General features: G+C 46.5%; 1 protein-coding gene across 3 annotated transcripts in view; it reads left to right on the plus strand.

The window, feature by feature from the left end:
• LOC149367696 (2-Hydroxyacid oxidase 1-like) overlaps positions 1 to 13815 on the plus strand; it is a 155536-nt gene that overhangs the window by 39210 nt on the left and 102511 nt on the right. For all 3 annotated transcript variants that reach the window (XM_089556965.1, XM_089556983.1, XM_089556973.1), the window contains exon 3: positions 8356 to 8507. In XM_089556965.1, coding sequence (XP_089413091.1) covers positions 8356 to 8507 — 152 coding nt within the window. The remainder of the gene's footprint in view (positions 1 to 8355; positions 8508 to 13815) is intronic.

Raw genomic sequence — 13815 nt, forward strand, 5'->3', positions numbered from 1 at the left:
AGGCCGTGTTTTTCAGTGCTTTCCGTTCCAGATCGGACAGAGGGCAAGTTTCGGACTGCATTATTTACTATGTCACCGGTTTTTTGTGCAAAAAATGAAAAAGTAACCAGTTGCTCTACTTGCTTATCGGCGTTCAGCGTAGAAAAATAACCCTTTCACTAAAGCAGCTCTCGCAAATCTGAAGAACAGAGGAGGTCTTACTTATCCTATCTTGAACATATTTTATCTTCTGAAGCAAACATAGCGGCTTTTTGTTGAATATGCAAACTGCCGCACGGTGTACTGGGATACCATAGACGTGGTGATTTAAATACATATACACGGTGACTTTCCCATGTACTGATCGCAAGGAAGAAGTAATTGCACATCTTCTCCACTATTACGTCGGCATGCGTATGAGGGAGCATTGCAAGCACTCGAATGCAATCATGACGAAGCAGTCTCAAGAAAAGAACAAACAGGCCAAGCTGTGTTCAGCCTAGATAGTGGAGGTTCCATTACTCAATGCATTGTCCAAATAGACGGTTGCAGTGATCAAGATTTCTGTCATGGTCTTCCCTCTATACTACACAAAAGTAGCCCCGCGAGTTCTGATTGTGTTTTGTGCACAATGTAGTGAAAAAACGCAATCATATCTATCAGAAAGGGCATACTTGTAGTGAAAACTTTGTTCCACAGAATGGCTATTCAGGCCTCAAGTGAACAAAAAATTACCGACGATTACGTTACTTCCTAATGCGAAATTTGAGCGCAGCAAATAAGCTGTTTCACCTTTTCGATAGATTGAGGCAAAGAAATCGAGCAACACATGTATGCGCTATCAGAGAATTTTTTTTTATTTTTCACACGTATTCCTTTAACAAAGACTCCACTAACAGTTCTTGACAGTCATGAAGGAAGCTTTGTGGTCGGAGAAATAGACTGATATATGTTCGACTTGGTACACCAATGCTTGATTCTCAAAGACGAGATCTATACAAGTGCCTCGCGAGGTTGTCACAGCCGTGGGACGCGTTACGAGCGAGAGGAACGGGATGTTCTCCCGCATAAGTGTTAGGAAATTGCTGTTTGTCTTTATGTCAACATTAAAGTCCCCCACTACTAACATCGGTGTGGATCGATGGACGGTTAATGCGAGTTGCAGGAAGTGCACGACGTCTTTCGTGAGTGCGGTAGGGGCGAAGTAGGCAGCTACTACCAGCAAGCCGTTGGGCAACTTTGCGGCGCACAGTTCGTCGACTTCATGTGACGTGCCAAACAACGCCGCCGATGCCGACAGAAACAAAAATTAGGAGTCACTTTGGCGACTAAAGTGGTGCAAGGCGAAAACCTTAGTACAGCATTCTGTCACGAATGTGGTTGTGAATGATGAATCAAGTGCTGCCAGCGAATGACGCGTCCATTGGCTGTCTGCGTGTGTTACTGATTTGTGGTTAACATGTTAAGCTTCGCCTGTAAGAGTGGAACGCGACAGCGTCTTGCAACGCTGCCAGGGAGTCCACAGAACGCCATCGCCAATTCGGCTGTACGCCTTGCTGGACGGTAAATTTATTTTTTGAGGAAAGGAAATGTATCCCTCTCGCATATCTGGGTGGACACCTGCACCTCGCCGTAAGGGAAAGGGGGAAGATGGGAGTGAACGAAGACGCCGTATTAGCTAGACGCGCCTTTGTTCATTCCAAACCATTCAGCTGGCATTACGGAGTGGCTAGCGTGCTCGTATCGCACCCCGGAGACCCTGGTTAGATTCCCCAACTCGACCAATTTCGTTCTCGGTTTTATTGATTTATGCGGTCTAACTAGAAAGGTTAATTAGGCTATTTCATATTTATATTATTGTATTTCTATCCATCGTGTTCTGTCATTAACCTGTCAATTGTTGGAACTGTCTAGGATGTTCGACACAACGTATATGAAACGAGCAACGTCTTACTGAGTGGGGAAGTGCGTGGTGGTGGAGGGAACGCGGCTTCGTACTTATCTGTTTTTTTTCAGCAGCGTCTCCTTCCGCGGACGCTGTTGTCGCTGCGGCGCGCGTCTTTCTTTTCTTTTCTTCTGACCTCTTCGTTCTCCTCTATATTAATTAGGCTAATTGATTAATTAAGCAATTAACTAAACTCAGTCCAACTTAGTTGCAGCATCACTATACGATCCCTTTGATTGGTTGCATGGTTACTAGCCAAAGTACAATTGGCCCCATTTGAAATTCGCGCACTGTGACGTCACGAGCATTTCGACCAATTGAAAAGCGTGACATTGGGGGCGGAGCTGGTTACGAGGCCGACGACGACGCGAAACCCAGGAACGGACGCCAAAGAGCTGCGCTCTAAAATGCCATTTGTGCCGTTTAACTTCCGGAAGCGACACAAGAGTATTAATGGATGCCGCATGAATCGAAGTGGTAAGACAGGCGGCTGCGTAATGTTTTTAGTGAAAGATACATTTGTATGCGACATTGTTGACATTTTTTCTGTAATAACTGATGATTATGAAATGCTAACTTTGCAATGTAATATGACCATTTTTTCTGTGGCATACCGTCCGCCCAAAGGTAGCAATAGAGCTTTTCTTTCATTTCTTGACACTTTCTTAGGTTGGATCAACGAAAACGCCTACAAACTAATTCTAGGTGGAGACTTGAACATTGACCTCCTACACTCGTCCCCACAAAGTGAAGAATTGTGCTGCACTTTAGAAACTAATGCTTTTATTAATCTCATAGAACAACCAACTCGTATAGAGCGGGATACATCTACACTCATTGACATTTTTATCACCAATGCTACAAATGTGCCCATCAGTTCAGGTGTTCTTCAAACACACATTAGTGACCATTTACCTATATATTTAGTGCTTAGTCATAAAAAGTTCCAATTAAAAGACGCGAGACCGACTGTAAGTACATTCCGGGAGATAAATGAAGATACCCTGGGGTCTTTCTATAATTTAGTTTTAGGGATATCATGGGAGAGTGTTCTTTCAAGCGCTGATGCGGAGGACGCTTATAACATCTTCATAGACAAATTTATAAAGGTATATAATGATTGCTTTCCCTTCAAAACTCGTAAGCGGCCACGAAAAGCACGCAAACCTTGGATTACAGCTGAATGTGTCAAAGCTATAAAGCTGAAAAATGTTCTTTATCAAAAGTTTTTAAAATCCAGAAACGAAAACGATTTAGGTGACTTCAAAAAACACAGAAACAGGACAAACAGCCTATTACTATTACGGAGAATTAAAAAAGAGTACTTTGAAAACCTTTTCATGCAGGACACGAAGCAAACTCCGGAAATAATTTGGAAAAGATTAAACACACTCCTAAATCGGCACACTGGTGCAATTGATAGCCCGATGGAGATAAGTATGAATGGCACAACTCTTGCAGGAGAAGAATTAGCTAAAGCTTTTAATGATTTCTTCACATCTGTGGGAAATAGTCATCATGACCCAAGCTGCATGAAATTTATGCATCAACCAACAGAAGAGACTGCATTTTTATTCCCGGTAACTGCAGATGACGTTGCGTCTACAATCTTATCTCTAAACAATGCTACCAGTACTGATGTAGATGGTTTGGAGATTCGGCCACTTAAACACGTTGCTACTATTATAGCCCCTGTTTTAGAGTACATCATTAATCAAATATTTTCATGCGGCCAATTTCCTCGCCGGCTCCAAGTGGCCAAAGTTACTGCCATATTTAAAGGTGGTGAGAAATGTAACATGTCTAACTACAGGCCAATTTCAATACTTCCTTCATGATTAGAACAGCGCGAACTACAAGGGACAAGAAAAGAAGGGACACAGGACGAGCGCTGACTCGCAACTAAAAGGTTTATTCACTGAAACCTTCTTATATGAAGAAACAATCAAAGGGAAGAAACACAAAAAACACAAAAAAGCATGAAACGCAACATTCGTCAGGTGCTCCCGAGAAAATTCATCTCCCTATCGCAAAGGAAAACAGATGGTTTGCTGACGCAATTCAGTTGCCCTGCGATGTGAAAAGCCTCGACAACTTCTCGTGTCGTCTGATCACTGTGGGTGTATAGTACACGTGTTTGATTGAATAATGCAGTGCATTTTTTCTTTTTCTTTTTCATGACTTTACACTCTAGACAATGTTTAACCAAATGTGAAAGGTCATCACCATTGTTTAAGTTGTTCCTGTGCTCTTGTAGGCGCTTGTTAAGGCAACGCCCTAAAGAACGTAGCAAGTAGGTACAAAGTTGGCGTGTTCCTTTCAGCCCCCGTCAAGCTCAAACAGATATGCCCTGCCATTGAAAGAAAGAAAGAGGCCAAGAAGAAAAAAGAAGGATGTGGCGTTGCGCACAGGGATAAGTTTGTGGCCTGTAAAACATGTGTTGTATACAGTGTACCCCTTTCCTGTGGATCGCGTTACATTGGTCAGACAGGGCGTTGCCTTAACAAGCGCCTACAAGAGCACAGGAACAACTTAAACAATGGTGATGACCTTTCACATTTGGTTAAACATTGTCTAGAGTGTAAAGTCATGAAAAAGAAAAAGAAAAAATGCACTGCATTATTCAATCAAACACGTGTACTATACACCCACAGTGATCAGAAGACACGAGAAGTTGTCGAGGCTTTTCACATCGCAGGGCAACTGAATTGCGTCAGCAAACCATCTGTTTTCCTTTGCGATAGGGAGATGAATTTTCTCGGGAGCACCTGACGAATGTTGCGTTTCATGCTTTTTTGTGTTTTTTGTGTTTCTTCCCTTTGATTGTTTCTTCATATAAGAAGGTTTCAGTGAATAAACCTTTTAGTTGCGAGTCAGCGCTCGTCCTGTGTCCCTTCTTTTCTTGTCCCTTGTAGTTCGCGCTGTTCTAATCATGAATATCTACCAACTCGCCCAACTGAACGTTTTGCTAATTCAATACTTCCTGTATTCTCCAAGGTCTTTGAGAAGCTAATACACGTACGAATGAGCTCATTTTTAACCAAGCATCAGATTATGACACCGTATCAGTTTGGGTTCACCAAAAAACGCTCTACAGAAAGCGCCTTGCTAGTGCAAAAAGAAATCATTCTTAACGCCTTTGAACACCAATTGTATTCACTTGGAATTTTCATAGACTATTCAAAGGCATTTGACAAAATAAATCACGTTACACTATTAACAAAATTGGAATATTATGGTTTCAGAGGCTGTTTCCTTTCTCTTATTAAATCCTACCTACAATACCGTCAACAAAGGGTGCACATAAGTAACTCTTGCTCCAGCTTCAAACCATTGCTACATGGCGTATTCTCGGGCCACTACTTTTCAACCTATATATTAATGACCTTGTAAACATAGATTTAAATACATCATTTGTTATTTATGCCGATGACACAAGCTTATTTTTCTCCCATCACAGTTTACCCCTGCTTGTAAAGAAAGCGAATGCAGTACTTGATGTATTGAACACTTGGTGTTTAAATAATTCCTTAACTATAAACGTCTCGAAGACAAAATCAGTTCTTTTTCGCCCTAAAAATAAACCAGTTAATTCAAATATTGTCCTGCAACTTGGTCTTTCAGTCATAGAGGTGGTACCAGTAATAAAAACCTTAGGTGTCCTTTTTCATGAGAATATGCAGTGGAACGCACATACTGACCTCGTTCACTCCAAACTATCCCGAATAGTTGGTATTCTTGCACGTTTTCGCAACTTTCTTCCTAAGCACATTAAATTACTTTTGTATAACTCCCTTTTCACATCCACATTATCGTATTGCTACTTGATATGGGGCACCACAACGTACACAAAGTTGTCCAAAATCTATCGACTGCAGAAAAAAGCTGTAAGAATTATTTCAAATGAACCCCATGACGCCCACACAAAACCTCTTTTTGATTACCTTAGATTACAACCATTACCAAACCTGTTCAATGCACTTCTGTTAAAACGTCATCATGCCTTTCATCTAAATAATGACCATTTCCTTGAAAACCTTGCGACCCTGTCTCCGTTTGCGAAAGCATATAGCACACGAAGCAGTCAGACATGGAAGATTCCTCACACCCGTACTAACTATGGCCGCCAAATGCTGATGTACACACTACCACATGCTCTTAACTCTTCTGATAACGCCTCCAAGTCACCTCCAAGACATTAACACTTACAATTATGAACCCGCAATGTTAGCCCTATCACTTAACATGTTTTTATGATTATGTAAAGCCGTCGCCATATATATATTGCTTTTCTTTATATCGCTATCACTTTTTGTCCCCTCCTGTGTTGCTTTGTGAACGGGGTGCTAGCCTTTGTCAAGCCGTTACAGGCTTTTTGCTAGCACCCCGTTGCATCACGAGTTCTGTAAGATCATTGTTGATGCTAAATAAATTTGAATTTGAATTTGAATTTGAATTTGCATTGGAGGGCTTCAGATATAGACCACATCGGATTCTTCACATCACACTGCACATGGGCACCTTTCGCGTTGTTTCGCGGCCGCCGCAACCGACATTCAACCTAGTTCTCCGGCTCAGTAGTCGAGCTTCCTGGTCATTAAGGTATCCTCGAATTTAAAATTCTGGAGGTCATGAGGTAAGCGAATGAAATAATTGAAGCTACTAATGGCGGTCTGGGCTCTCTGTATCTACGTGCAGGAAGCCACTGTTGAAGAAGCATCTACAGAGACACACTAGATGCGACATGCCGTGACAGCGGAGCATTTAATTTCCTTCGGTGATCTTGTGGCCAGTTCCCACCCGCTGTAAAATTTGGTCCCGAAAAACATGGTGGTATGAAAGGCAGAAGACACGCCGGTAACGAAGACATGCCGGTAATATTTAAAACAAATATGCAGCTGCATAATTTGCAGTAGCCTAAAACGAACGATGGAGATTTCCGTGGCCTAATATTATTGAGGGCCACAAGTCGCTGGAATAATTCTCAACTGACACCCGCCAATCCTAGTTTAGGGTCGCTTAAGTATTTTACCTCTGCGCGTGCAGGCCGGTCTTTCCTTGTGGGAGACAACACAGCTCACCATCGTCGGTGTCGGCATAAAAGATGAGGTTGGCAGAAGTAATGCCCGGGGAATTTCTATAAACTATTTCCGCGTCGCGTAGGTAAGCGTGCACTGCACTTGCCATTAAAAAGCTGTAAATTCACGCTTGGTTTCCTTTCGGTCCCTCCGCTTATTCATATAACGCTGGAGGCGTTCCTCTACCCACCACAAGAGCGCGGGTACTCTTCCTGGCTGCGGAGGCAATCTACAGGGCGGAATGCGGAAACGCCACTGAGGTTCCTCTGCACATTTAAAAATCCCAGTTGGGTGAAGTTAAGCATGTTCTCTACACGGCGGACATCATGTCACAGCGTTAGCGCATCACACTGCTCAAACAATGTCTGAAATGAACGCGCAGGCTATTTAGCCCAAATGTGGGAGCGTGGGCGTTGCGGCCGACCGCTTATATTCAAGAGTGTGTATAGTTAACTATGCTCTTGGCATTCTTGCAGATGAACGAAAAAAAACTTTGCAATGAACGCATTTCGATAACGAACTTTGAAGGATCGCAGAGACACGTCCTTACTGCTGTTCCACCCATTCACGCAGTCCCATCAAGTAAAACACAAAGTAGCCTAAAATTATTCAGTGTCGGCAGCAGTTTCAGTCCTCCTGCGCCTTGCCGAACTTAACAAAGCGGACATACAGGCCGCGGCACCGAACAATCGCGCAACACCTGCATTACGGCCGCCGCAACTCGGCGACCAGACAAGGCCCCATCGCCTGGCGCCATCTGTCTGCATTTGAGAGAAGCGCAAGGAAGAGCGAAAACAATCTGGTCGCGCCGCCGGGCGCAGTGTCGGCACCTAAATATATTCTTACGCCGTGATCTCGACGCACGTCTGCCTTGGAATGCGGTCATTCAAGTAAAGGAACCTTGTGACTGCACTGTATTCCACTGGGTCCATTGTCCCTCATTGACCCACTTCAGCACCTCTAAAAGAAAGACCTTTACCAGTTCATACCTGAAAATTAGCGTGTGACCTATAGAGACACATGTGATTATATCTCCGCAGTTTCAGCGTTTTGGAATAAATAGAAGTGGGTCATGGGAAACCTTTAACGAACACCCCTCGTATCCTTTCGTGCACATGCTCGGGGAGAAGACTTTAATGCACTGAACCCATTCCAAGCCGCAACTACCCTAGAAGACGGGGGCGCCTGTCCTGGCGTGAACGCCTCCTGTTTTTTTGTTTTGTTTCTTTTTTTTGCCTTTCGCTGTTATTTCTAAGGCCCTCACCGGGCATGTCACATAGAGGATTGCAAGAAGCTTGACACGCAACAGACGTCCGGGTTTCCGGCAGTGTGCGGGGCTCTCCGATGCCACAGGTGGCGCTTCCTGCCCAAGGTGCTGTCCGGGGCCCCCAAGAGGTCAGCCGAGACCACGCTGCTGGGTAGGCTGGTGTCGATGCCTGTCGGCGTCGCCCCCACGGCGGCGCACTGCATCGTGCACCCGGACGCCGAGTTGGCCGTTGCCAGAGGTAAGCCGAAATTCGATCAATGGTGCAGCCTTCAGTGTCGACTGCGCTTCGGCCAGGCCCAGTATTAAGGCGAAAGCCTTTAATGCCTCATGCGGTCGTTAGCAGCCGTGTCGGCAGCCGTGTCGACAGCCGTGTCGGCAGATGTATCCGCGTTTTGACGGGTGTCCACCGAGATATGCGAGACAGTTACTGCGTAATTTTCTTTCCTCAAATACAATTTTTGAGTTTCTTCATTACGGCCCCTCTCTCTATTTCTTCTTTCACTCCCACTTCCTCCCTGCCTGTACGGTGGGGTTCGGGTGTCCACCGAGATGACAGAGAATTAGTGCGCCATTTCCTTTCCTCAAAAAGCGTTGCGTTCAAGGCATGGTACCGAAGGGGTGGTGCCGTTCAGTTCCGTGGACTCCCTGGCAGCGCTACAACACGCTGTCGCGTTCCATTCCTAAAGGTGGAGCTTAAGCGTCATTAATTAGCAGTTAATTAGTATTTGGTCATTAGTCAGTAATGAGCCACTAATTAGTAATTTGTCATTACTTCATCATTAATTGTGTGTGACCTCATCCAGTGGTGACGTCATCAGTGTCACATAGGCAAAGCGGTGCGGAAAACGCTTTCTCCTGTACTCACTTTAGACAGTCAAAGTGCCCCCTGAATTTTTCTTGTCGGGTAGCCCAACGAGTAGAAAGAAGAAAGGGATACAGGGAGGTTAGACAGGTAATGCCCGGTTGGCTATAACTTACACGTGGGGAGGGGGATAGAGGGAGGGAGTGGCAAGCTCAGTTGTTTCTACGTTCTTCCTAGGCCTGTAGAAACAAACGGCGCTCAGAGAGCGTCTCTAGCATGTAGCGCTGAGGCCTAACTCTTCTCGGTCCTGCCATAGCAAAACACTTCGACCCGAACACAGATGGGCGCTGCCCGCACTGTGGAGAGATCTGCGATATCTTTCACATGGTGTGGGCATATACTCAGAATCCTCACCTCCCCCCTTCCCCCACCCCCACCCGAGAGGCATGGGAGACTGCCCTCCTCAAATGCTCCACACTGGAGTCCCAGAGGGCTCTAGTAAAGCGGGCGCGAGACGGGGCCTCGTAGTGCGGTGTCCCGTACTAAGGATACCGACCATGTAGCGGGGTCTTCTGATCCCCAAACTCTCTCAGTGTATTAAAAATGTTTTTCACCACCACCACCACCGTCTCTCAGCAATTTTAGAAGCGCCTTAGTAACGTTTCTAGCTAACAAAGGCTAAGGCCGCGCTGCGAATTTTGGTGTCTTTTGGAGACTTGAATCCGTGCGGACGAGCGCTGTCAAAGCGGGAACAGTGGCATGGCAGGTGCACACCAGACCAGCGGAAGCGCTGCTGGGTTACCGCGAAAGGGCATGCGAACGTGGTTGCTGAGCTAGAAGAAAGTGCTGCGCCGCATTGCTAGAAAGATGTGTCAAATGGAAGAGAGAAGAGTGCGTGAGTGGAGGACGCGAACTGCGCGCCATGTTGGGAACGAATTAAAAGGTCAGTTGTGATGTAAGAGCTACCAGACATCCACGTACCATGCAGAAATGCCTGGAGAAGAGCTAGTTGGTTGGTCCAGCGTTGAGGTCCAGGAGGGCCTCAGGTGCAGAGAAACACAAACGAAAACGAATCAAGTGCTTTATTATTTCTTTTGCTTTTGCTTTTCTAAACAGCCAGCATCGCGCAAAAATTTTTCTTGCTGCAAAAATGGGAAAGTGTGAAACAAACGATTTCGCTCTCGTAACTGAGCAGAGAGCGATGGACAGGGGTCCAGAGAAGGCGCGACCGCCGACTACGAACGATGGAGGCAGTCGACATCACGCACGGACGGGCCCAAAACTACAGCATCACCGAGGAGAGCACTTTTATTGATGGATGACTGAAAACCAAGAATTGCAGGTGTGCCTCTAGTAGAGGCCAGAGAATCATCTTTGTGGTGCTCTAAAAATAAGTCCCCCTTTTTCCTTCTCTTGTAAGACCAATCTTTTTGCGATTTTTAATGCAACGGAAGGTGCACATGAAGTATCAGTCACCGGGTAACCTAGTTTGTCAGTTCTACGTTTCACCGCCCTGCCATAGGGCTCAGCAGTTTATATCGTATTCACCACACGCCCTACAGTCATGTCCGCTGTGCAGTCACAACCAGCCGGCCCCTGTCACCCCAACGACTTTCAGCGTTTTACGACAGTCTGGCCCCCAGTGAAGGGTCGGTTTGTGCGGATGTTAGGCGATCGATGATGGACAGAAGCTCCGCATCCCGACGCTGTTCTTCGCCGATAGTTGTAAACGGTGATAGAGAGAACAGGTCAATGGCGCTTGCGCTCGTCGGAGTATTAGTGTGGGCATCAGGTTAACGAGAGAGGCAGTCGGCATCTTTGTGCAACCGGCCGGACTTGTAGATCACAGCGTAGTCATATTCTTGGAGTCGTAGCGCCCAACGACCGAGGCGACCGATAGGATCCCTCACAGAAGAAAGCCAGTACAGGGCGTGATGAACTGTGACAACTGTGAATGGCCTGCCATATGGTAGGGTCGAAATTTGCCAACAGCCCAGACGAGGGCCAAGCACTCTCTTTGAGTAATGGAGTAGTTCTTCTCTGAAGGGGATAGGAGGCGGCTAGCATAGGCAATTACACGATGTAGAAAAGCTTCGCGCTCTCTTCGGACCTCGAGATGCTGCGAAGTTGGCAGCCCAAAGACACCTTGAGTCCCGTGCGCAGTCCTCCAGTGAAAGTTACATCACGTACATTCAAGACGAGCTTGCTTTATGTCACCAGGCTGACACCAACATGTCGGAATCCAAAAAGGTGGGCCACATCCTAAGAGAGATTGTGGACGACGCTTTCCATTTGCTTTTCTGCAAAGGCTGTGATACCGCGGATGCCCTTATTAAGGAGTGCCGTCTCTTCGAGCAAGTAAAGAGCCGGCACATATTTCCACAGTTTCAACAACTTCCCCATACGGCCGCCACATCTTTGTGTGTTTTGCAGCAGCCACCAACTATCACACCTCCCACTTCGCCTCTCAACATCACCGACGCAGTCACATGGATCGTGCGCCGCGAAATGGAGGCCTGTGCACCTGCGGCCCCCCAACCTACCATCCCCAGTCACCCCTTGCCCGATGTGTCCCTTATTCAAGCCGTCGTGCGAGAGGAACTTGCAAATTTGGAACTCTCCCCTCTTATCTGTTCCATCGGAAACTCTAGCGTCCGGCCCCAAGCAGGAATTTTTTCCGTCCCCGGGCTCCGTACTTCCGTCGCTACCAAAATCCAGCACAGTGACGGACGCCTGATGATCGCCCAATATGTTTCAACTGTCCCTGTGTCGGCCGGCACTTCCCGGCAGTGCCGCAATAGATGGTTTCCCACTCCTCGCACCGAGCTTTCCTATGACAACCGTTAAGATATGCCCCGCCGTTTTCCGCCCCGACCACCTCCTGACCAATCAGATTCGGCCAACGATCTCGCCAGCTCCCGACCACGTCGTTCTTCCCGCTCTTCATCTCCACAAGGCTGTCGTTCCCGATCCCCGCAGCCCCCTCGATCCTCGGGTGCAGCTTCATACGACCGCTCTGACTTGGAAAACTAGCTGATGCAGCTCCCGAAGGTGACGCTCCACCCACGACCAGGCCCACAAATCCTCTACAGACCTCCCACTTGAACCAACTATACGTTTGTGTTTATGGGGTTCCCGTGCGTGCGCTTGTCGACACTGGAGCGCATATCTGTCATGAGTGCAAACCTTCGCCGTCGTTTACGTAAAGTTCTCACGCCGGTTCGGTCTCGGGTGCGTGTCGCGGACGGCGGAACAGTTAGTGTTGACGGACTCTGCACTGCATGCGTTAGTGTTGCTGGCCATGACCTTCCGGTGCAATTCATGTTTTGAACCCTTGTGCTCATGAGCTCATCCTCGGCGTCGATTTCCTATCAGAACACTCCGCCCTGATAGACTGATCGCAAGGCGTCCTACACCTCGATCTCCCAACCATCGATCCTGAACCCTTGCATTCTCCCCGACTGTATTCGCCCGACCAAGCTTCTTTGCCCTCACTAGCCGCCTCATTCGTTACCCTACGTCCTACAATAAAACGGAGAGTTGAGCTAGTTGGTACATGTTTCTAGGAAAAAACAGCGCTAAACGAAAGGACAACGAAAAAGAGTACAACAGGACCGGCGCTGACTATCAACTGAAGGCTTTATTAGGAACAACACGCAATATATACTCCAATGACAACCAAGAACGCATGGCAACACCAAAAGCTACAATGATACATCAATCACCTGGATCTAGATACTTCAGTTCACAGTCATGAACTGTTACAGAGGGGATGCTCACGCACGAGTCACTGTTTTTTTTTTTGAATATGAAAGGCTTCACTGATTTCCCGTGTTAGTTTATCTTTGTGTTTGTACAGAATCTTAGTTTCATTAAAAATGGGGGTACATGATTTTTCCGAAGCATCAGGTTGGTTATTCTGGGAACAGTTCCTATAATGCAAGGCCAAGTTTGACGACGGAGCCCCCCTTAACAAGCTCGGCAAATTGTGCGCCATTGTAGATAGAAGGGCCAGGGAAGAGGAAAAGAAACGAAGAAAAACAAAAAAGGTTGCCAGATTAAGCATGACCGGCGGTTTGTCCCTTGTGCTGAAGGGGTTGTGTATCAAGTGCCGTTCACGTGCGGGAAGACCTATATAGGTCAAACAGGAAGGTGCTTGAACACCCGCTTAAGAGACCACAACACTTCATTAAGGGCGGCTCCGTCGTCAAACTTGGCCTTGCATTATAGGAACTGTTCCCAGAATAACCAATCTGATTCTTCGGAAAAATCATGTACCCCCATTTTTAATGAAACTAAGATTCTTTACAAACACAAAGATAAACTAACACGGGAAATCAGTGAAGCCTTTCATATTCAAAAAAACAGTGACTCGTGCGTGAGCATCCCCTCTGTAACAGTTCATGACTGTGAACTGAAGTATCTAGATCCAGGTGATTGATGTATCATTGTAGCTTTTGGTGTTGCCATGCGTTCTTGGTTGTCATTGGAGTATATATTGCGTGTTGTTCCTAATAAAGCCTTCAGGTGATAGTCAGCGCCGGTCCTGTTGTACTCTTTTTCCTTGTCCTTTCGTTTAGCGCTGTTTCTTCCAAGGAACCCTACGTCCTACCTCATCAGTCGCCGATGGTGACTACTTAGTTGCCCCTATTTCAGATGCCTTGCTGCACCGAAACGTTGCACTGCCCCATACTGTCGCTACAATCAAGGGAAACAGTTTGTCACTACCGTTAATCAATTTCAG

The sequence above is a fragment of the Amblyomma mixtum genome, chromosome 1 (assembly GCF_055824585.1).
Source record: "Amblyomma mixtum isolate Tamu chromosome 1, ASM5582458v1, whole genome shotgun sequence".
Taxonomy (NCBI): Eukaryota; Metazoa; Arthropoda; class Arachnida; order Ixodida; family Ixodidae; genus Amblyomma; species Amblyomma mixtum.